This window comes from Schistocerca serialis, chromosome 1, assembly GCF_023864345.2.
Source record: "Schistocerca serialis cubense isolate TAMUIC-IGC-003099 chromosome 1, iqSchSeri2.2, whole genome shotgun sequence".
Taxonomy (NCBI): Eukaryota; Metazoa; Arthropoda; class Insecta; order Orthoptera; family Acrididae; genus Schistocerca; species Schistocerca serialis.
The window spans coordinates 204612134-204638407 of NC_064638.1; the positions used below are offsets into that span (position 1 = coordinate 204612134).

General features: G+C 38.9%; 1 protein-coding gene across 1 annotated transcript in view; it reads left to right on the forward strand.

Annotated features, from left to right (window-relative positions):
- The window catches only part of LOC126465605 (protein TFG-like), a 64905-nt gene that overhangs the window by 36198 nt on the left and 2433 nt on the right, over positions 1-26274 (forward strand). Inside the window, exons 5-6 of the mRNA XM_050096317.1 lie at positions 518-817; positions 18729-18882. Of these exons, the coding sequence (XP_049952274.1) occupies positions 518-817; positions 18729-18882 (454 nt within the window). The remainder of the gene's footprint in view (positions 1-517; positions 818-18728; positions 18883-26274) is intronic.

Below are 26274 nucleotides of genomic sequence, written 5' to 3' on the forward strand. Positions count from 1 at the left end.
TTCCTCTTCAACCTTTCTACCAGAAGAAGGAGCCACTAGCTCTGAAAGCTTGCACAATTATTTAACCTTCATGTGCATTTCCTCCTGCCACCACTTGGTGACTAGATTTTTCTCTGTCCAGTTATATTTTCAGAAATTGGCTATTTTTGTTGATAAATCTAGATTTGATATGAAATAAAATCTACCAACATCAGTGTTTTGTCGTTGAGAAACGGGTACCTAAACAGTTTGTTAGCTGTGTATACACAGTTAGGTTATTTGTAATATTTCTTACAGCAGTGGCTTTTGAGATTCATAGGTTTCCCTGATGTCAGACGCAAAATTGCACTTAAACCTTGCTCCTTTTCTCCTATGATCGATCTCCCTCTCTCTCTCTCTCTCTCTCTCTCTCTCTCTCTCCTCTCTCATATGTATATGTACCCTCAGAAGTAATTTTATATGAGCTGTCGTAGTTTTCACCCATGTTACTTAATTCTCAAAGTCAGTGACTAAAATGTTTGTTCTTCTTTGCCATCAGGTTCATTGCCAGATGGTGGACGTGGCAGCACGCCAGATAGCTTGGGCAGCGCTGGGTCACGGCGAGTCTCCTCAGCATTTCCTGATAACCAGCAGTCTACCCCACAACCACCACCTCAGACTGGCTTTCAGCCAATAAATTCTGGTCAGCCACAACAAATGTACCAGTCTCTCCCACCTGACCATCAGCAGCAACAGCCTCAGCAGCAACAGCAGCAGCAACAACAACCACCACTGCAGCAGCAACAGCAGCAGCAGCCCCAGCAAGGTGGACAGCCTCAGCAACCTTTCCAACCTCAGAGTATGTAAAACTAACTTTTTCTCCTGATGTACAATCCATTGCCTACAAACTCTGCTGAAGCGTATTGTGCAGTGAATGATTATATCTGAAATAATTTGTTTGTGTGAATTGCTGATCCCAGTGTGAAATTACAAAAACCATTGTATTCTGAAAGAATTTTCCGAAACCTGATTCTCTTATGATGTGGCTTCATAATTTTTACACAAGCAAATGTACTATTGATTATACCGGTGAAAAAAATGGAACAAATGTCTGTAGATAATTCAATTTGTTCTTTCTCTCTCTCTCTCTCTCTCTCTCTCTCTCTCTCTCAATTCGTTGATGTCCCGGAATGTGACCATTCTTCGTACTGTCAGGTTATGCCATAAATCTCTTTTTCTCCCCAATTTCATTCGGTAGCTCTTTGTTAGTAATGCGATCTACCCACCTGAACTTAAAAATTTTTCTACACCGCTACACTTCAAAATCTGCTATTCCCTTCTTGTCTGAACTGTTTACTCTCCACATTTCACACCCATACGAGACTACACCCCAGTTTCAGGCAAGACTTCCTATCACTCAAATTAATGTTCAGTGTTAACAAGTTCTTCTTTTCTTTCCTATAGCCAGTTTGCATTTTATATTTCCTCTGATTTGGCCATCGTCGTTATTTTATTGCCTAAATAGCAAAACTCAGATTCTACTTTTAGGGCTGGTTGTGTAAAGCAGTTGACCTTCATTTAACACAGTAAATGACCTCAGTTCAAGCTGAACTGGGAAATCTGTTTCATATAGATGTAAATCCAAACCACCACGCACAATTCCTGCTTCGTATTTATGGTAGACACTTTATTAATATCTGCAGTTGAAGTGCAATAATGATGTCAAAAGCTGATTTTAGTGGTGTTGCCAAGTGTGTTTTGAGTTAAAAACAGTGAATCTCCCTTACTGGAGTCAAGGATCGTGTTATACAATAGAGCAGAGTACTGAACAGAGTTCAGTTTCTGAACTAAGAAAAAAAAATTACCTTCCGCCAGCATTCTTTCTACGATTGCTCCTTACTGTCTCATTTCGTAATCTGATACCCTCAGCATTACTTGATTTAATTTGTCTACATTACCCTTGTTTTACCTTGTTAATTTTCATCTTATGACGACACTATACATTCCATTCAGATGCTTGTCCAAGTCCTTTGCTGTCTCCAAATAGAATTGAAATATCAGCAAACTTCAAAGTTTTTGATTCTTCTCAATGAACTTTAATTCCTTCTCCGAATTTTTCTTTGGTTTCCATTACTGCTTGCTCAATGTGTAGATAGAATAACATCGAGGATAGACTACAACCCTGTAAAACTCCCTTCTGAGCCATTGCTTCCCTTTCATGTCCCTCAACTCGTATAACTACCATCTGGTTTTTGAACAAGTTGTAAATAACTCTATGCTACATGTATTTTACCCTGTAACCTACATAATTTCAAAGAGAGCTAACATAGTCAACATTGTCAGAAACTCTCTTGAAGTATGCAAATGCTATAAACATAGGTTTGCCTTTCCTTGCCCCATCTTCATAGACAAATTATAGGGTCAGTGTTGCCTTGCATGTACCTACATTCCTCCAGAACCAAAACTGATCTTCACCAAGGTTAGCTTCTGTCAGTTTTTCTTTTCTTCTTTAAACAATTTGTGTCTACATGTTGGAAGCATGACTTATTAAACTGATAGTTCGGTAATATTCACACCTGTTAGCACCTGCTGTGTTTTTGTAACTGGAATCATTACATTCTTGTTAAAGCCTGAGGATATTTTGCATGTCTCAGACATCTTACAGATTCATATAAACCGGTAAACCCCATATCCCGTTCTTTAAAGAATCGAACTTGCATGTATAAAACTACTTCAAACATCTGATTGCTTTACAAATGAGTTAATGTGTCAGGTATTTAAAATGAAGCACATAAACAAGAAAATGTTGAGGAAAGGTCTGAAGGTATGTTTAAAGTTTGTTGCAAGTCACTAAGAGTTCTCATTCTCAAATACGGGATGAATACATTCTTGGTAATTTGCATGCAGTGAGTTACATTGCCTCAAGTCAGAAGTGTCCTTTCAAATATAATTGAGTTACTGTGTTAAACATTTAGTGTAAGATAACAGCTGTTAATGAGTAAGTAAGGACAGCATTTTAAATTTTTAAATTTGGTCAATAAGTGTATGGAATATTGAAAATCAAATATTTGTTGCTCTTGGAAGCCTTTGGGTAGGTGCTGACAACTGGAACTGAGTATCCATTTTCTGGATTAGACTTTTAGTAACATAGATGTGTAAAAATGATTTCAGATTTGTGTTATCACCTCCAAAAGTCAAGCGAAAGGGATATGAAAATAAACAAGAAGGGAAATCAGGTGAGAAGAAACTGTTGGTCAAAACCTGTAGATGAAAATAGAATAAGGAAACAGCTTGATAGAATACAATTAGGATTCTTTATAAGGCGAATAATTCTTTTTGTGTGTAGTCAGCTGGTTTTTTTTTGTGATAAGTGCTTATTAAAGAAATCAAAAAGTTAGGACATGGAGTGACACTGGACGTAGTTAGTAAGGTCTTTTTTGGACTGTGCCCACTGAATATTCATGCCCTTTTTCCATTATCTTTTACCTTGATTTTAGAGAACAAATGATTGCTAATAATACAGCAAGACAGGCAATTATTTTGATAGGTTACATCCTTCAGTTCACTTAATTTGTCTTCCACTGAATGTGATAAATCATGTACATTTCCATGTGACTTTGTAAGATTTATCTTACTCATTAATTGCTATCTTTGAGCAACACAAGAGGGAAGTGTTGGTTTTTTCCTCCCTACTAATAATGATTAGTATCTATATTGTGTATCACCTGTGGTTAACTATATGTAGAACAGGATGACTCAGCCCCATTTCACTTTTATCCCGTTGTGGTGTTGTGTAGTCGCATTTGATAAATTGTGGAACCTAAAAGGAAATGAATATTAAACTTTTATTACCATTCTCATTTAAGTTTACAGAATATGTTCTTGAATACTGCATTATGATACAGTTTCCTCAACCAGGACAGTGAACACACTGCTTTAAAATGTTAATTTCAAATTAATAATGAAGTTTCAAGGTGGATGTTAAGCTTTTCCTAATATCCGTAATGAACTTCTCTATAGTAGAAACTTTTTGGCAGATTAAAATCATATGACTGACTGAGGCTTAAACCTAGGACCTTTGCCATGCATAGACAAGTACTCCACCGACAGAGCTTCCCAAGCACAACTCATTACACCCCCCCCCCCCCCACCTCCAATTGTCCCGCCCCTCACAGCCTTACATCCACGAATACCTCTCTCCTATCTTCCAATCTGTATAGAAGCACTCCTGCGTATGTAGAATGTCACTAAGCCATTTCACTGCTATGTCTTTTCCCCAAAGAATAATAGTTCCACAAAATAAGCAGAACATGTGTGAAGTTCAAAGTGTAGGAGAGAGTTACTGGGATTTAAGATTATAAGGCTGAGTCACATCATCAGTCACTCTTGGATAACTGTCAGTAGAGCACGTCCTGCTAAAAGCAAAGATGTCAGGTGCAATTCCTGATCCAGCACACAGTTTTAATCTGCTTAATGTTTCTGGTTTGGATATTTTAATCGACATGAAAGTGTAGTCTCTCACTCAAGAATTTTTGCAAATGACTGGTTCTTTTAAAAGCCAAATGACAGTGGATGATTTTGTTACTCATTATTTTATGACTAAGGGTAGCAAACATCTGTTGCCAAAAAAAAGTGGTGTACAGACATTGAAAATAGAATAGAATGTGCCTGAGTGTTCTGGTGAAAATTTTAGTGTCATAGCTAACTGTCGATTCTTAATTGTTTATCTCCCTGTGTTACCACTGAAATCAGATTTTTGCATATATTAGTTGACCATAATATCATTGCACATGTAAACGAGGGCACTTCTGTCAGTTTATCATGAGTTTTTATCATGATATTTCATGAAGACACACTGAACCACTTGATTGTATATGCATAGCTGTCCTGAAATCATTCACAGTGTGATGAATTTTCTTTAGTTGAAACTGTACTTGTTTATTGTAATGTCATCGCGTGTTTGGAATAAGGACCATGGGAGGCCAAGTGCAATGACATCATCATCAGTAATAATAAAATGTCATATAAGTCATTTCCCTGAAAGTTCAAATAATTGTCTTAAATGCTGCGATAAAGAGCATGGTTAAAGATCTCCAGCCATAGTTGTGACATTAATAGTTTACTACCCAGTCATAAGAATTGGTTTTCTTGTTAATGATAGTGCCGCTACAACCAATCTTCTGTATTATCTTGTTCTGTGTAGTTTTGTGTGCAAAAGCTATGTTGTTCGAACTGAATCAGATTATCAGTGTCAAACATTTTATGTAAAATAATTTAGCTGAATTTGTTTTGTTTTTTTTTTTTTTTTAAATGATGTCTGGGAACTGGACAACGATTTTGTGATATAGGTAAAGCAAGACTGTGATTATAGGAGGTATTAGATTGTTTTGGATTTCCAGCATACAGTGAAACGCTGCTTTTACACTTTTCAAAGAACTTTGAAAAAAATGGTGTAAATGTGGGAAATAATGTTTTAAGCTGTAAAAGTTATGTACAGGATAACCCCTGGCCATTTATGTATGATATACATACATAACGGTATCAAAAGACTTGTCAGGGACTTGTTTATTATCTAATGAAGGTTTATTATCTAATAAAATCCGCTGATGTGGCTGGAACTGATACCTGTCTGGAAAGTAGGAACATTTGACTCAATTTCATATGTCACAATCGATGTTTCTGAAAGCCTGCATCTGTCATTCATTATTTAAATAATGAAATACAGCACTAGTTAAGTAGTTTTTCATGCTTAGCACTACGCATTTTGAGAATTTTTTCTTGTCAAGTACAAAATGTACATAAGTATTTTGCATGGTGTTGGAATATATGTGATTCTTCGTCTCTTGCACTGTAGTCGTCTTTTTGAGGTTATCAGGTACTGTGCCTCATCAGTTATGAAGAAAACCACACACACATGCAAACTATCTCACTTTGTTTGTTTGTGTAACATCACAAAAAAATACATATTTAAATATTGCACTTGACAGTGAGAATAAACTTCCAAAACACATTTTGCTCAGATGCATAAAATACGTAACCGATGCTCTGCTTACACTAAAAACATTTGAGCAACTCAAAGTGAATGACGGTGTCAACTAGCACTCCAAGTGGCCATACGCCGAAACACACTAAATATTGTTTGACAAAAATGTTACGATAATCACAGCAATCACGAAACTGCATTTGTGCAATAGAGACAGTTTGGAAATGTTTGTGATTGGTCATGACATCTTCATTCGAACGAACCTAGTTACTCCCAGGCCATGTAGAGCTTGGTAGCGTTGGGAGATACGGAATGAATTGTTCCAACTTTTACACGTTTACCGATTCAAGTCCGCTGAGTACAGTGCCCTGGTGTCAAGAAACTTAACCACGTAATATATGTAAATAGTACCGAATGGTCAACATCATGCCAGCATCATTTTTTCTCCACAAATGTTTTTTCATAATGCGTAAATTGTGGGAAAATTATAAATATGTTGACACAAAACTGGATGCAAATTAACATTATGGGCATAGGAAATTTGCCAGGACCGGTAAAAAAAAAAAAAAAAGTCATAAGCAGTGGGAAAACGTTAATTCCGGGAACGTAAAAGAGGGGTTATACTTTAGTGCATTTTTTGTATAGTGAGCACCATAGTACTCACATCTACACGGTGGTGTCATGCATATAGATGCTTTAAAAGCTGACATTGTCAGTAAATGTAATTGCTTGTCTTAATGTAAGCCATTTAAGATTTTTCAAGGGTATTCGTGAAGTGCAATAATTTCCTGTCTTCATGCTGGATCAATAATCCTTTTAGATGCGGTACCAGCATAATGGATTACCTGTGCTTGGTGGAAGGTATCAAATGGTGTAAGGAAAAAAAAAAGCAGTTGGCCTTCAGAAAATACTTCATCTGTGAAAATTGTTCCATCTCTCCGTACTTTGGGAGACACATGTTTTTATCTGGGAAATGTATACAATCAAGTGGATCAGTGTGTCATTATGAAATATCATGATGAAACATTTTGTTTCTGAATTGATATACTTTTCTACCCATTAATTATTTACATTAACTTACCACCTAGCTTTTGCTCTGTCGAGCAATTGCATCAAAGCTACAGTATTCAGCTAGAAATTACAATGAGAAATAGTTCAGTGTTGTGTGTTTCAGATTTTCAAGTCATATAAATATACTATTATGTTTGTAAAAGTCGCTATTTGTGTGAAAGAGAGAACAAATTTGTTACAAAAAGAGGTGACAATATTACGTGGCAAGACAGACCATAGATTTGGCAGTAGCAGGAAACTACCGGCGACATGTGACCAGATGCAACCGTGCTCCAGTCACATGCAAGCTTGCAATTAGCAAAATTAAATTTATTGGTGACAAGAAAGAAAAAGCAATGACATTGCAGATGCTAAAGGTGACAACACAATTAAGCAAAATATTAAGCTGATAAACTCGATGTGCAAATTTTGTCATGAGGGACACAATGTTAAAATGAAGAGAACTGAAGTATTTAAGTCACATAAAGAACAGCAGAGTGCACACAGTAAATATACCACTAATCATAGGGATAAAATTGTTATTTGGCAGCAGTTGCTGTGGTATCATGAACAATACCAGGAAATACCAACTATGCAAGAACTTCACAGCTGATGTACAGAACCGAACTTCAAAGCTAGCAAATAAATGTGTTTATGGAGAGAGAATGGAGTTGAGGATAGAAATCAGAGAATGGACTGAATGGTGAAGTGGCTTACGGTGCAATGTACCTGACCCTAATGTTTACCGTCGTGGGCCTTCATTCAAAAGATATTGTCCTTGGAGAGCAGACGAGACGAAATTAGATGCCGCCTCTTAAAATAATGGTGAGCTACGGAAAAACATTCTGGTGTAGTGAGTTTAACTTAGTGAGCTAATGCACTGAAGGTTGCTGGTGCAGTCCTAGTTAGATGTCAGTTTATTTTTCTTCAGTGTTAGATAAAAAGTTCTCGGTTTACTTGTTGTGTCAAATTCAGTTAAAATCCTAATATTTCAATGATTGCCTTCATTGTAATCATCAGGGGCTACATTTGACTAGCATGAAACATTCTTATTCGTTCAAACAAAACATTGAGTTTATCTAACAGGCTGTACACGATCACTGCTGATCTTTTGAAATTCCTGTATTTAAAGTGACGAAGTAATTGTCCGCAGTGTTTTAGGAATGGCCCATGTAACTTTTGTCACATTTGCAAGTAATGTTATAAATACCTGTTACTCTCAGGCTAAGACTACCTTTAACAGGTCATGACATTTCTTTAATTTTTCTGGGTCACCTTAAGATTGGTGTGATTCCTTGCCTGTTTAGGACTCTATCTTACTAGTTGTTGCACCACAGAATTGAAGCTGTGCTGTGTGTTGGTCCTCCTGGCCTTCTTTGAATACTGTCACATATTTGTTTCCTCAACAGTGTTGACGTAATATCACAGATAGAATACCCATTCTTCCTCCCAGGGGGCTCATGGTCCTTTCGTGAGATTGTACCTGGCGAACATAGGACCCTGATCTATTGCAACCAATTCTTCCTTGCCTGGCTGCATTTCTTTCACACTGCCCTCCCTCCCTATCCTTGCTCCTTCCTTGTTGCCCCCTTGTTCCCCTCTCTGTGTTCTGATTTATATCAACCTGGCTATCCACCAGGTTTCCTGTATTGCTTGCAGTTTTGTTCCTTCTGCCCGTTCCTTCATCCTTTTTGACATTTAGGTCCCCTCTTGAAGTTTGACCTCCAAAATTTCTTGTTTTTTGTGTGAGCCATTTGGGGAAGAACTCTCCCTAGCATCTATGGCGTGGATTCCTCCCACCCCTCCCTTCCCCTCTCCCTTCCCCACTGTATTCCCTTTTCAACCTGCTAGGTCACCAGCACGTGTAGCCAGTGAGGCTGTTATGTACCAATATGGCTGAGCCCCCTGACAGCACAGGGATTACACTATTGATACCTGAGATGTTCCCTCCCCATGTATGCCAATAAGTGGTTGCTTGTCTCCTTGAAGCATTGGAACTCCAGCAATGGCCGTTGTGCCAGATGGCCCTTGCTGTGGCTGGGTGGAGCCCATGGGGAGAGCTCCTGGTCGGAGTGGGTGGTATCAGGGTGGGTGCTTGGCACTTGAAGCATATCAAGCTGCAAAAATCTGGCCGTTCTCAAATGGTTGTCTCTTAAATGATGAAGGATCATTGAATGCTGCTTCATGTGACTTGTCAACCTCCCCTTGCCTGACTGCACATGTGAGGAGGGCCAGTCTTGCCGTCTTGGGATGAAACACTTTCTCGCTACCTCGTGTGTATTAGGACAGATGGGGACACATTCCTCTCCACAAAGCAACTTCGATTTCTAATATTATTAGTTGATCGTATGCAAATAGCAGTTGTCATAGATTAGTGATTCCTTGATAATTATACAGTTTCCAATTTCTTGAAGATTAATTATGAGTTACAATTGTAACATAAACAGTGCTTATCCAGTTGCACTTGACATTGAAACTTCAGTGACGGCGGTGCATGTGGATTGATGAGTGTTATGTGCTACAGATGTAACATGAAGCCATATGTCCCTCCACCTATGTGGTGATTGCATTTTGGGTATGTGTCTTCGCGCTGTACGGCGGATCCTCTGTGTTGTGACTGTGGACACCGGCTCCATGAGGGAAGCCCCTGTGTTTCACCACCTGTGTGTCACTGGATTGCCTGGCTTACCAGAGAGAAAAGAAGATCCAACAATACAAGTCCCTGTCTCATGCGGAGGCTCGCTAAAGGTATAAGAGATTCCATCCAGTGTCACAATCTTCAAATTTTTTCCTCTGTTACTTCGTTTCCTCCTTGTACTTCTTCTTTACCCCAGCCTCGTCCCCCTCTCCCCTCCCCCTCCCTTCAGTTTCCAAGACCTCCTGTCCGGGAGCTGCTCCCCCTCCCTGTGCGAAGAAGTGCCCCCTTTCTTCAGCACCTGCCCCGGTGATTGGGCTCCTGGCACCCCTCTGCCTGGTGTGTCTCATGCTAGAAGACTCCTACCACCACTTGGCAACGAGATGCACCATCCGTGTGCCCCAAGGTCACCCACTACCTTTCGGTTCCAGATCTTGCAGGCACCTGTCCTTCCCCTGTGCCCTGCCCTCCTCCACCTCTGGAAGAGAAGAAACATACGTCCGAAGACAATGCCCTCCTCCACCTCTGGAAGAGAAGAAACATACGTCTGAAGACAATGCCCTCCTGGTTCCTTCGGTGGTGCCATCTCACTCCTCACAACCTGAGTCTGACGTCTTATTTATGGATGACACCCCATCCTTGTCGGTATGACTACTGATTGAGTGAGATGACCTCCTCTCAGCTTCTTTATGTCTAACCTGCACTCGTGCCACATGATCATTCAGTGGAATTGCAACATATACTATCATCTCCTACTGGAAATACAACGTCTTGTCTCCTCCTATTCTGCGTTCTGTCTTGTTCTTCAAGAAATGCATTTTCATGATGACCACTCTCCCATATTTCGTGGTCATCAGACATTCTGTCGGAACCGTGACAGTTAGGGGGAAGCATCCGGCGGGGTCTGCACCTTGGTTTGCTCCAACGTCATTAGGGACTAGATCCCCCAACATACCAACCTGGAAGCAATAGTGATTCAAGTGCAAACTACTCCCGCAATCAACATTTGCAAATTCTACCTCCCTCCAAGTAGGCCACTTCCATACATTGAACTATCTACCTTCATCCAGCAACTCCCACCCCCATTTCTCCTCCTTGGGGACTTCAATGCCCACCACCCACTGTGGGTAGTCCACTTCAGAGAGTAGGGGGTCTCCTAATTGACCAACTTATTATGGACCTCGATTTGTTTCCCCTAAATGATGATTTCCCTACACACTTCAGTGCCGCTCATGGCACCTTTACTGCTATCGATCTCACGATCTCCTCCCCCCTCGTGGCTTGGTCATCCTATGACGACCTTTGTGACAGTGACCACTTTCCGGTGATTCTATCATTCGCTTGCTGCCACCAGGTGGGCAGGCCCACATGTTTGGCATGCCCACATGTTGGGCATTCCGCAGTGCCAGTTGTCCTTTATATACATCTGCTGTGCACTTTGACACCTCCCTCACAAATTCCATTGATGTCAGTCACGCAAGGGCAACTCTGCCACTATTCTTCATGCTGCTGGCACTGCTGTCCCCCTACGGTGATGGACCAAGGACATCCAAGCTCCATAGCCTTCTGGGCTGCCAGCGACAGTCAACTGTCCAGGGTCCTAACCTCCAAGGTGCTCTGTGCACTGATCCACTGGTCCTCGCAGAACCCCTCGCGACACACTTTGCGACAGCATCTGCGTCCTCTTCCTATCCTGCCACCTTTCTCCAACAGAAATGCAGAGTTGAACAGAGCCCCCTCTGTTGCGTCCCGCACCATGCTGAGCTCTATAATGAACCTTTCACTGAAAGGAAATTCTTGCAGGTTCTTGCCCCGATTCCATTCACAACTAGATGATCCAACACTTGGACATTCCCCAGAGGCAACATCGCCTCAGGGTCTTCAACCGCATTGGTTTCACAGGTGCTTTTCTGTCACAATGGCGAGACAGTATAGTTATTCCTGTCCTTAAGCCTGGGAAGAACCCAACATCTCTCTGGTATGGTGCCTAGACCACAGCTTAGGACCGATCTATTCCAGGGTCCTAAGATCTGTCATCCCTACGGTTTTCCAGCATCTTGTATGTGCCACCCTTGCAGAGTTCCAGGGTGCCACCATCTTTTACACTGTTGGTTCTAAGACAGTCGATAAGGTGGGATATGCTTTCACATCTCCCACTGGCTTAGAACACCATTTATTGCTGGAATCAAGTAGTGTGTTCACAGCAGAGCTTCTAGCCATTCACAGAGGCATCCTTTTTGTTTCTCAGGCCTGCCTCCTCAGTGTTTATTTTAAACAGATTCAATGAGCAGCCTGCAGGCTATCGATCGATGCTACTCTTGTCACCCTTTGGTCTCTGCTATCCATAACCTTATATCTGCCCTTGGCCATGCCACCTGCTCAGTTGTCTTTCTCTGGGTCCCAAGACATGGGGGCATCGCAAGGAATGAACTGGCTGTCTGTGTGGCTAGAGAAGCAGATACTTAACCCCCCACCCCCAATTTCGTTTCGTGATTCCAGCTGCAGATAAGTGAATTTATGTCAAATCTCTCTTTGGCCAAAGATGGAGTGACATCTTGTGCACTACTGCTCATAGTAATAAACTGTGCACAATCAAGGAGTCTAATGCAGTTTGGCACTCATCCTTCCACTCTTCTCAGAAGGAGACAACAGTTTTATGCCATCTACGCATTGGTCATACCAGGCTTATCCATTGTTTCCTCCCATGTAACGACCCTACCCCACAACATGGTTGTGGACCCAGTCTGACAGTATCCCACATATTGATGGAATGTCCTCTTCTTTTGGCCCTTCATGGTAAGCATAGTCTTCCCCATTCCTTAAATTTAATATTACCAGATGATTCGTGGATCGTTGAAATGATACTCTGTTTCCTTCGTTAAAGTGATTTTTATTTCCAGATATAAGGTTTTACTTTACTCTTGGAGTGTGGGTAGGGTGGTTGTGAGTGGGACCTCTTTTTCAGTCTTCTTGGTCTGGGACCCCATGACCACTCCCCCATGAAAAAACCGCCCTTTTTTCCAGTTTTTAGATTTGGTCTCAATTTGTATGCCTTTCATTGTGTGTGTTTTAATCTTCATTATTTTATTATTTGACTTCCCTGACTGGATCCGTCCACTTTTAGCAGACCCTCTTTCTTCTGTGACTAGTTTCGGAATTGTGGGACTGACGACGTCGCCGTTTGGTCTCATAACCCCTCTCAATTAATCAATACCCATTCTTTCTGAACACTGTTATCTGATGTTTAACCTCACAGACTAGGTATTCCTTTTCTAAAATAGCCCTGCCTGTGCGTGGGTGTTCAACACAGCTCACTTCTGGATGAGATGTGAATGCTACACCCACTGAGGTGCAGCTCTCCATGTGTTAGTTTTCTGAACACTGAATTGCAGAGTCATCCATCTGATTTCCATTTGACCACTGCATCTAAGAAAAGAAACTTCCCGGCCATCCTCCACTTCAGCTGTAAACCTTATGTTAGGATGCATAGCATAGTGAACCGCTGCAGCACTTATCTGCCATGAGGCCAGATTAAAAATGTGTATTCAGTTTATCTGAAGAAGCAGGATATATGGAAGAGAGTGCTGTTCAACAACAGATCTTCAATATCCTCTGTGAAAAAAATGACTGGTAAAAGAGGTGAACCTATGGCTGGTCCATCAGTTATTTTATAATAATTGCCACCATACAGAAAATAAGTGATCTTAAGGGTGTGCCGTAATAATTTCTTGTGTTTAGCATCAAAGTGGTTTCCCCTTTCACAAAGGTACCGGTGGAACACATTTGAAAACTATCTACATATAAAATATATATTAGTCGACTGGATGTTGAGAATGTGTAAACTATTGACTGCTCATTTCTTCCCTGAAATTTTAAAATTATTTTGGTGCACCATGAGGACCATTTATTTTTTGTGTAGTGGAAATTATTGTGAAACGAAACAGATCACTTTTCTAGCCACCCACGAAAATTAAAGAAATGTTGTGACATGTTACAGTCTTGACAAAATTATTTAATTGGACAGATAAAAAATCTACTTACCAAGCGGCAGCAAAACACACACATAAAATAAGGTTGTAATTGGCAAGCTTTCAGAGCCAGTGGCTCCTTCTTCATGTAGAAGCATTGAAGGGGAAGGAAGAGGGGTGAAGCAAAAGGACTGGAGAGGTCTAGTATAAAGGGGTAGATTTATGGAAAGTCATCCAGAACCGTGGGTCAGCAGAAACTTACTGACTAGATGAGAAGGAAAGACTATTTTGTGTGTGTGTGTGTGTGCTGCCGCCACTTGGTGAGTAGATATTTTTATCTATTCAATTAAATAATGTTGTCAATAATTGATTGTTTTTGTTGTCATGTTATCGTCTTGGCGTGAGTGTGACAGTGCTTTATGATGTTCCTTGGGAGCGTGGAAACAGTTTCATGGTCCAGTCTATACAGATTGTTGCCAATTGCTGCGTTTAGCATCAGTGTAACCTTAAATATAAAATTAAGAATAATCGGTGATGGCTGTTAAATATAAACAAGATTTTATTTGGATACACGAGAATTCTTGTTCATGCAACAAACTATTGGGCCCATGGCATAAAGAAAGCAGTTGAAATCAGACTAAGTGAAAACAACTTTAATAGAGACTCTTGCTATGCATTTAGCAATGCATAGAAGCATGCAGTTGATAAAGGCAGTTGATAAAGAAAGAGCACAGAGTAAGACTTCTCATTGTGTACTCTGAGGTGAGTGATTACACTGTAAGCAATTCTGAATAGTGGGTGCAAACATAATCTATGGATGCAGAGGACGCCACCTCAGTTCATGCAATTGTTGTGTTTCCATGATGTAATTCAGCCCGTCAGATACAGTCCTCTGCGCAGGTTCATGACAGTCTGACTCTTACACTGACGATGATGATGGAGGCAATTGAAAGCTTGGGATTTTATCCAAATTTGATGCAACAACTAGACCTATGACTTTTTATCCAGGGCTCTGTCACGAGATGCTTCATAGCCCTGTTTCTTCATTCTTGGACTACTTTCAGTTCTGATAATCCTCGTCATTACATTTGTTACAGTATTGTACTGTGGGATTAAGAGATAAAATATAATTGATTTCTTGTTTAATATGCAACAGAAACACACAGATTTATTTATGGTGTTATGATTTACAATTTTTAGAGTAATAGTCATTGTAGAAACATTGGCAACTTCAATTGTTCTTGCACCATAAATGTCTCATCTTGCCACAGAGGTATCGAATTTTCAGTAAATTTCAGGGAAGTAAAATTGTTTATTAATTTTAAGCTTCTGCAACATTGGTTTCTTATGTGTGTAATTTTGTTCCCATAAACCAGCATCAGTTGTACCCTTTATTTTCAGCCATACCATTGCATTTCTCACTGACAAAAATAAAAAGTTTCAGACAACTAGCATTAAATCCAGCTCCTCATATATGTCATTCTAATACCATACACACTTCGACAATGGAAAGCCCGGGAAGAATCAGAAAGTAGGTCCCGGGTTCAATTCCCGGCCAGGTTGGGGATTTTCTCTGCCCGGGGACTGGGGCGTGTATGTTGTCATCATCATCATTCATGACAGTGACTAGATTGGACTGTGAAAAAATTTGGACTGTGTAAAAATTGGGACTGTATGGGTGCTGATGACCATGCAATTGAGCACCCCACAAATCAATGATAATAATAATAATAATAATAATAATAATAATAATAATAATAATCAGCATCAGAAAGTAGGGTTCCAGTGCGTGGAGACATTGGCCATGTGTATGAGAGTTGTACTTGTGTGAATGTGTGTGGGTGGGTGTTCAACTTCAGAAGGACTGTATCCAGAAACTTACAAGTAGATATTTTAGCAGTATTTTTTCATTGTGTATTTCTGTGACTCAACACCACTTCTGTGTAGTGAATAGCAATCTTTCCGCTCCATAATACCAAACCCACTTAGCTGTTTCTCCACTGCTCGCATTATGCCTGTTTTTGGTGGACTGTGCAAGAATGTATCGTGTCCGTTTTCTGGGGATTACATCACCTGTATCAAGACCCTCCAGTGTGAACCAGTGTGAATAGCTATAGTGAGAGGTAGCTGGCACCTTACACTACATTGCCATTTGGTTCATTCTCCTATCCCCATCCTGGAACCGCATCATCCTCTTGTGAGAAAATTGTTTTGTACATGCCACTTGTTTTTAAAAGGTGCCAGAATAAGTGAATTCTCACGTGTGAACAGGACTTCGCAGTTTCAAAACTGCTGAACTATGTTAGATTTTTCTGAAATAATGTATCAGAATTAAAGTGGCCAGTGTCTTACTTAAGCAAAATATGGATTCGTGTATATTATGCTGTGAATAAATGCTGGCAAAGTGTCCAATGGGTATTGTCAAACAGAAATGCCGATCAGCTTAATTGTTATACTACACAAGGCATTGGTGTACAGAAGTGTAGCCTCTGGGCAGTGCTCTGCTCATAAGGATACTGGAGTGTGTTCTGTTACTGCCTTCCCTCCCTGTGTGTCTACTGTAAATATGAAGGTGCTGCCCCTGTGGCCCATGTACTCAGTTTGCTTTGCCTGTTAATGACTTTCTCATCACTACTAAAATTGTATGATCATGACGAGCCCATTTATCACCTAACAGGGAATGGTAGAAAATACCGAGTAGACTCTTAAATCCTACGCCAATCACTTTCATGGAGTATCTTGTGCATAAACTTGTTCTTGAGAAATAATTCAGGAGTGCAGTGAGAAAGCCATGTAAGGTGGTATGAAATTATGAACCACTAATTTATGAAGGTATAAATGTTGTAGGAAAGTTTTGTTACACTACAAATACTTTTGGATTAAAGGAGACCATTCACCAAAAAGCAGGAGTGTAGAGTTGTCGATAGGCACACAAAATGAAAGAAAACTTGCTAGCTTTTGGACTAATCCTCTTATGACGTAGAAATGCAAAACTGACACTGTTTGTACAGTTGACACTGTGTAGGGAGGTGTATGTGTGTTATTCTAGCTCATAAGAGGATTGCTCTGAAATCTAGCAAGTTTTCTTTCTTTTTGTTTGTGCCTATCGACAACTCAGTGCTTCTGCTGTATGGGGAGTGGTCACCATTAATCGGAAAGTATTTAGAGTCTCATGAAGGCATTGAACAGTTGTGGGGACATTTGAGCAGCTGTCAGCTGGTGAGAATATTGTGCAGCGGCTATAGCTTGACTGCTGTGGAAGCAGGCTGCAGGAAGCATCTAGAAATACTAGCAGGGAACAATTAATTTCTCTGGTGGTCAGAGCTAGTGTGGGAACTCAGTGCCATGCTTGTGGAGCATGCAGAGAAATTGAGGCTTCAGATGCATGAAATAGGGAGACAGTCTAATATTTAGTGAAAATGCATAAAACACCTTACACACGTGTCACAAAAAAGCTGAAAACAGCTTATGAATTGCGACAATGAGATGAGCTCATGTAAACACAATACTTAAAAAGTTACCAACATTTATAATTATCATACTTTATGAAAATAGATACCTAATGAGCAATGAACCCAACAGCCAAGCAAGATTCGTGATGCATCATATGAAAGATTTTGTGTGTGTGTGTGTTTTTCGATCTTACATCTGCTCAATGGTGAGGTTATCAATGCCCTAAATGCTGATGATGTCAGCAATTATGGCAGCAAGTTTTACAAGGAAACAAATTAGTGATTCATTACAAACAATTTATTTGTGTATAAACATATAATGTCATAACTGTGTATTCCTTCACATGATTGCACTGTCTCAGGCCAGCATGAGTATCCCCGTTTCCTTATCCAACTGATTCTTACGTTTAGGTAACTGTAATTTGATGTTCATAATGTATTTAAAGTTGTGTTATGACAAGTCAGGCTGCAGCTCTGACTGTAGCAAGAATTTCATAAAGTTATGTATTATTATTATTATTATTATTATGAGATGCCAAAGTGACCCAGAGTATTGATTATATGACATTGATTATGTGTTCTAATATGTATAGATGTGAAATTTATGTTTAAATTTCTTGAATGGCGGTCATTTTGAAAGTGTGTTGAATAGCATAGTGCCCACATGACCAGATCCTTCTAACAGTTTTCAGAGTAGAGCTTGAGGTCTTTTGTCGGGTGCTGGAGAGTGTGATAAAAACAGAGAAGTTTGGGCAACCAAAGTACTGTTTGGCTTCAGACTTGGAATATTTTGTGATCGCGAGCTGAACACATGGGAACATGTCAGGGCTTTGAATTACATTGACACAGAATTTTTAAACCACTTTTGGTGACTTTCTTTTTCAGTCACACGAACTTAACTCTGTTTAAATGTTTGTAAGCAACAGTGGAATTTAGTGATTTTGCTGCATTTCACGATTTGAATTGTGTAACAAACCTGTTTTGTATTAGTTATGATAATCTGTCTCAGTGATGATGAACTTCAGATTACACTGTGAACCCTATAAAGTTTTGTGATCTTGAACTTTTAAGATTTTGCTGCTGGCTCTTCATGAATTAATATATGGCTTCATGGATTTAGCCCTGTTTGTAAGTGCTCTACTGGCTGGCACTATGTAACTACATTTCCTTTACTCATTTTAATGTTGTTCAGTTATCAATTCAATGTGTGGCCACTAGTCACATACATTTGTGTGTGTGTGTGTGTGTGTGTGTGTTTTTTTTTTTTTTTAAATAAACTTTGGGTTGAAATTATAAACAACCTGCTGTAGATAAAAACATTGCTATACAGGTTCCTTTTAAATATTTATTTGTTGCTCATAACTTGTTTTATTTCTCTAATGTCTACAGTATTTTAGGACTTCAAGATTAATTTTATGTTAAAATATAGCCTTGAAAGCAATTGTATATGACCATCCCCTACTGATTTCAGTGAGTCATACTGAAATATTAGATCATCATGGAAAATCTTTAAGTGTAAGAAAGGTTTTCAGTGCAACTTCCCCACTTCAAATTCAATAGTATCTGAGTTGGCCTTAAGATCAGTCCTCTTATTTCCACAGTTCCTATTGCTAGATTTGTAATTTTGTGTTTTTATGTATTCAAGGCTATAATTTTATTGTTATTATTATTATTTTGTGCAGATTACCCACGTTACCCTGTGGCATTTGTCGGTGGGCCGGTAATGGGACAGCAGCAACCACCTCCACACATGATGGTGCAGGGTGCTTCAGGTCAGCAGCCAGGAGTGCCACAGAATGCTTATCAGCCATCATACCAGTATCCTTCTGTACAAACGTAAGTCACTGGAATATTCTGTATGAAAGTGCACAAAGAGTTGTTAGGTTTGTCAGTTACACTACTGAATGATTGATTGTGATGTGTGTCAAACTTGGTTCTTGATAACATCAGTCCTTCCTGTGCTCACGTAGGCTGGGTGCAACCAGATAAGTGGTCTGATTTTCACACACTCTGTTTTTGTCATTGGTTTCTTAGTGATTTGTGTCCTCAGAGCCTCTCCTCATATATGAAATACCAATCATCATCCCCTAACTCCAATACCAGGTTGGATACAGCCAGCATTCATTGCACAACAAGAAATCTTTCTCCTTCAGCACTTTGGCCCTACTACTCTTCTATCCTGCATCTTACCCAAAACGCCCAGCTTTCAAGAGGAGATAAAACCTTTATACCTGTTATCATCAGTATAGCTTCGTGCTCAACATATCCCAGCTGTTTTCCTCCTGTGCAACAGTGAACCACTTTCTCTGTTATATTCCAAAGTATTCATGCTTTTCTCTTCCCTATCAATTTCTGTTTTCTTCCTCTCCTCTCCTCTTATCTGGTAATTTTAACCTATTGTTTCCCACACTTCTGATGAGTTGACTCATTTGATTCCGTCTAAACTGCTGTAATACATTCCTGTTAATGTCATAACCTTTAACAGCAACATAGTGAGGGCAATTCCTAAGACAGTATTAAAAAGACTTACAGTTTCCTGAATACCATAGATTCTATACTATTTATGATTACATTATTATTATTATTATTATTATTATTATTAATTATTATTATTATTATTATTAATTATTATTATTATTAAAATATTGAAAGTTGACTCACTGAGGTGGTCTGGTTACATGTAAGGGCCTGAAGGGTCCAACGTTAAAATGTCAAGTAATTGCAGAAATAAATAAAAAAAATTAAAAAATGGTGAACATATATCTTGAACACATACAGTTGTCACCTACTAACAGACTACTCTGACCATAAAAACTTCTATTAAGCTCTATAGCCTGTCCAAAATACTTGGAAATGACACTTTAGCAGGAACACGTGGAGAAACCGAGCAAAGTTATCATGTCCTGCCCGGAACACATGTAATCTTACATTTCATCAACTTGCTCAAACTCACTAACTATGTGATGTTCGAAGGTGGAACCACATCAGTATCTTCTGGAAGAGCTGTACTATCTTTTATTTGAGGTAACAAATTTTTAAGGCGATGTACAAAAAGCCTATGAAAGCACATGTACTGACAATGTTACTGAATTTTTAATGTAGAGGGTAATTATTTTGTAATTGATTTAGAGAAACAATTATGTGAACAAAATCTCAAGAGTGGATCATATTTTCATTTGCCCCAAACTGGGATTTCATTGGAAATCTCTAGCACAAGATAATTTGAGTTAAGTGTGATGCATGATGCTGTGTTCACCCATAAAAACCTCGTCAGCTGTCCATTTGCTTTCATTGCCAGAAGCAGAATGCTAGGTTTATAATTAGCCCATTATTATGTTTTATGAGAAACCTATCAACTTATTTGTAATAGAGCAAAAAATATTCCTCTTAATTGTGGTGAGGAAGCTTTCTGGTTTGGAAGGAGGATTAGGGGTATCAGATACACTACCTCACTAGTGCAGCAATTATAATGCAAACAGTGAGAGGGATTTCTTTTGTTCAATGAAGACTAAAGTTATTGAGATTAAATTAATTCGACTCTGTTGTTGAAAGCAGTCTTCTTATTAATAGTAAATATGTATGTAAATATAATTTTGCCATATGGGTACACTACCATATTTACTCAAATCTAAGCCGCACTCGAATCTAAGCCGCGCCTGAAATCTGAGACCCGAAATTCGAGGGGAGAGAAAAGTTTTAGGCCGCATCTCCATATCGAAATAAAGTTGGTCCATTGTAACACGAGACACAATTTAGGTCGAATGGATGAAGATACAGCTACAGTAGTTTGGTTCGAGTTGTAAGCTAAGCAGTTAAGCTTTACCATGTAGCCATTGCTATGCAGCAGGTGCTCCATCCATATTTATTGGGGATCCTTCCTTTTTCACGTGCTTCATCTGCATTATTGTACTGTGTCATGCATTGTTTGTCTCATTCTGATAATGAGTGTTTACGACATGTCGCCGCGCGTGGCATACCTTGCTTTTGTGCACAAGAATTGTATCATTAGTGAAACAATGGCAAAAGACTGCTATTTGTTGTTACTTACACTGCTGCTTTCTTTGATAATGATCAACAAAAACCAAATATCAACAAAAACCAAATAATAGACTGCATATGATAGAAAATGTTCTGAACTAGAGTTTAGTGAAAATTTTTCTCCGTTTGAAAATCTTTGTAGACGTCTCTTTAGTACATTACATTCCGCACAGAAATTAGTCATCTTAGATTTAAAAATCTAGTCAGTTGCCTGCTTCATTTCTGACTGTATCACTATTCAGCATAAGAATAATACAAATATAAACATGACATGATATGTATATTCTCCCACGTTTGCTGTTGTCTCACTCTAGTTTTGTAGTTTATTAGGCAGACACGATTTAAATGAGATAGCAGCAAACACGAAAGAATACATGGCATAATGTTTACATTCTTAGTATTCTTATGGTGAAGAGAATACTGCATGTGATTCACGATTCATAAAAATTTCCTATTAGCAACAATCTCTTGTCACAGGTAGGAAAAAATTCAGAACGTAGAGTTGATCATATTGACATACATCCCAAACAGTCTTGCCAGTCGGATTTTCGTAGTAGATTTTTAGTGATGACTTCAAATTCAGTGTGTATTGTTGTGGTCTTCAGTCCGTAGACTGGTTTGATGCAGCTCTCCACGCTTTTCTATCCTGTGCAATGCAGAGTAGCAAAACTTATAAAATAAGAATGGAAATAACTTAGAAATTAAATGCTGAAATTTAAAACAAAATTTTATTAGGTTTGTAATACATCTTGTATGAAATGTTTAAAATATCAGTTATGATTCTGAATCACTATCACTCGATTCTTTGTTGCTCATTTCTTCATAGAGAGCATCGTCCTCCATACCATCTAGTGCATTGGATAGCAAACATTTTTAAATGCTTGTTGCACAGTCTGGTTTGGAACACACTTCCATGCATCATAAATCCATTGGCACACCTGTGACAAACTTCCACATTTTATGCGTCCTGTTGGTGTCAGTTGTTTCACTTTTCGAAAGCCAGTCTGTGTACATGCGTTTAAACTTGTCGCGTCTTTTACCTGTTTTTACTGACACAGAAGTATTGGTGCCAGCATTTATTGTTGTGCCTGCAAATCATGCCTGTGTAGCGCTACATATATTCGACGTCAGAAGTTAATTGTGGCAGCACCTACCAACATTTTTCAGGACTTCCGCTTACTGTGCACTCGATTCTAAGCCGCAGGCGGTTTTTTGGATTACAAAAACCGGAAAAAAAGTGCGGCTTAGATTCGAGTAAATACGGTAAGTGCACCCACCAAACAGTCAGGTGACTCCACCTGTGCATTTTTTTGTTTGTTTGTGTGTGTGTGTGTGTGTGTGTGTGTGTGTGTGTGTGTGTGTGTGTGTGTGTGTGTGTATGAGATTACAATGGTAAAACTCTACCAACATTATTTTTTTCACCTATCACAGATCCTTGATGATGTGATCATTTCTTAAAAATGAATTTTTTTAAATAGCTTGCATATGATAGATTCCTTCCAGTTTTCAGAGGTGACTTTCCTAACAGTTGCTGACTGGCTTGACTGCAGACAGTGTTTTAGTTTTTTTATTGTTATTGCTGGGTGTGTTATCTTTAATTTGGGCCCATATCAATTTATTGGCTTTTAAAAGCAATGACAAGGTGGCTGGACATGTTTTTGATAGTTCATCAATTTTGTATATGGGGAACTGAGGTATTAGATCCACAAGATCTACATTTTTTAAATTATCATTAACTTCAATATTCTGATGCTGAAGTCAATTATCTCCTTTCGCTGCTGCCATTCTAGGCCTCTTGTTAGTAGTAACAAATTGGTTGGAAGCATCATCAAACACTATTGTTGATGGCCTAGGCACATAATAAACAATCATTTTCTCTCAAAATGGCAGTGGTGTGGACAAGAGCAACATTGAATTTGCCCACTGAGTAACATTTGACAATCCTGCTTCTGACGCTATTCACTGTGCCACACCACACAGCACACACTAGTAGTAATGTGATCTCCAAGTTTTCTCATTGTGAATGATTAATGGTGTACAGTCGAGTTGTTGTTTCCATTTTATTCAAATATTATGACAAACAGCTCAGTCATCTTCTTCAGGTGCTGAGAATTCTGCTGTTGATCAGTTTGGACTCCAACCAGACTGTGAGCTATCATTGGCATCAACTGTTATTTATAGTTGCTTGTGAATTCAACACTGTACCGTTATGTTTTACAGAGCCCAGACTGATATTAACATTTTGTTGCTTGTGGTGGCAGATTTTTATAAACTGAGCGCTGAAGCCCAAGCTTTATTTAAATTGTAAACTTCATCCTTCTTTATTAGGTTTTCCATCTTTATTTCAATAGACTCCATAATTACGCTGTCCCAGAAACTAGGCATATGTCTCTTCTGGTCTCTTCATATTTCATTTCATGATGATATTTGAGACAGTGCTTGGTGGCAACTTCTTTTCTAGGCCTTTTTATTCGGGTGTCCTGCTGACATTCCTTGCATCTTTCCTCAACAGATCTAACTGCTTGTGAGCCCCATGTAAGACAGTGCCATGTAAGACAGTGCCACATCCACGGAATGCAGTACACACCTGGCTTTTGGAAACCTAGTTCATCTGTAGCATTACACAGAAGACTTCTTACCGTTGTTGATGGGAGCAAAACACACTGGATATCATGTTTCCATAGGAGTGTACCGATCTTTCCAGATATTGGTCCAACATGGGATAGATAGCGATTCTTGGCTGCTCTTTCTCTTTCTGTTTCAATGTCTTTCTCAGGTGTTCTTGATTTTTGACAGCAATGTCTGACAACAAGAAGTAGTGTGTCACAACTTCAAGAGGAATAAATAATTATGTCAGTGGCCCATGGAATAGTGGACATAGTTTTTACAATGTTCTGAGTCAAAATATATGGTGTTGCTTTTAGATTGGATAGGTGTGTGATGACTGGGCAAATTTCTGGTATACACTATTGACATGAACATGTCGGCAAGACTACAGTCTTCAATGAATGATTTATAGTATTCTAGACCTTGTGTTTCTTCTCAATTGTTTATTACCTCTCTAAGAGCTAACTCTGATCAGTACTTTTAGATTAGCTTTGTTGTTAAGAAATAGGAATTATCCCACTTGGGGCTTTCATATGTGGTAGCCGTTGAAGTTGTTAATATTACTTTGTCAATTTTACGTCATATAAATAAGACGTCACTACTATAACATGTAAATAATATTTATAGCACCAAGATTACAGCCATATGTATCAATACAGCCGTGCACTTACGTTTGTAATTGTATCTCATCAACCATTAACAAATACTAGGATATTCCTACTCTTTATATTATGTTAAATTTAAATGTGCTGTTTAACATGAAAACTTTTGAGTCTTTTATTTGCTTAAATGCTTGTATGTACATGACATGTTTCACATACCTGTGTTACTTGCACTTATTCCTAAGTAATGTTCCAACACATATAACAGGATTTACATGCCTGATGATATATATCTCATAGATATCGCTTCAAGCCTCACTGGTTAATTACTGAGAGAGAGTAGAATAAGAAATTGCACTGTATTGTATTTATTCTGCATTGAGGCAAAATTACACAATTTAGAGTTGGCTATGTGTTAATTTAACGTACAAAGCTGTATATTTACCTACTAAAATGTACTTTAAACAATGTCAGTGACTAGCTGGACTTAAATATTTATGTATGCAGCGAATATTATATAGAGGTTTGTTTCTGTTTATGTTTGTGAGCAGGCAACTTCATTGTATACTAAGATAAACGGGTACTGCAAAGATGTAACAACTACCAAAGAAAATAAATTGCCCTAAACTTTCGTATCCTACTGGATACTGAGTCCAAAGACTAAAAGAGGTCACCTGCTTGTAACAGGAATTTCTTTGACCAAGACAATTTGACACTTAGCCAACTGTCATTCAGTCAAGATGGTGTACTCAGTAATGAAACAAAGCAGTAGGCTGTGCCAGAAATATCAACTCTTAGACGATGCGTCTAATTTTGTACTTTTAATATGACAGTATGCAATCTTAGGCAATTTATAACCCTTGTAAATAAGCATTACAAACATGGATTGTTATACAGTTATATCGCTTGTTATGTATCTCACTGTTATTGGCTAACCTGCTTTCAGAAAACACTTGGTAATGGCACTTTGAAGCCAAAATCATGATTGTGTAAGTGTAAATGTAACACTGTAAATAAACAACAGTCTAATGGCAGTAATAACTTTTTATTATGACTGTGGCCCGGCATTATGAAAAAACTATTACAAGTGAGTGTCTTTTTATCATGCGTGTCTGCAACTTGACATGTCTTCTTTGTGGTAAGTAGCAATCTATCTTTTCACACATTGCAGACTTCTTTATTTGAAACACTTAAGTTCAGTGGCAAATTGTAGCTTGGTCACCATGGGCATTATCAAGTGACAACACACACAAATTTTTAGATGTTCCTCAGAGGTGAAATTTGTTAGTTGACAATGGAATAAAGTATTTGTTTCTAATAGACAAACAACTAGCTCTAGAAAAATGACTTCTTTCAGAAAATAACGAAGTCTTCTTCAAGAATGTAAGGAAAAGATAGATATGACACACTGAGTTGCAGACAGGCACAATGAAAAGACATTTGCACAGTAGCTTTTGGTGAAGGCCTTTGTCAAAAAGGAAACATGCACTCATTCATTCACACAAGCAAACACCCCCCCCCCTCCTCTCTCTCTCTCTCTCTCTCTCTCTCTCTCTCTCTCTCTCTCTCTCTCTCTCTCACACACACACACACACACACACACACACACACACACACACACACACACACACACACACACACCCCCTCTCGGGCACCTCAGACCGGAATTTATTCTTGGTATGTGTTCTAGCCTTTACTGTTGACTATGACAAAATGAATGAATGAGTCATCACCATGCCAGTGCAAGATGGCAGATATGGTGGTTGGGCGCAGGCAACTTCATTGCATACTAAGATGAACAGGTACTGCAAAGATGTAACAACTACCAAAGAAAATAAATTGCCCTAAACTTTCGTATCCTACTGGATACTGAGTCCAGAGACTTTTGTGCTATAACATTTATTATAATTTATGTTGAAAGGTGCTGAATATTAGTAATATTGTAAAACAGGCCTACATAGCTTAAATATGTGTACTACCA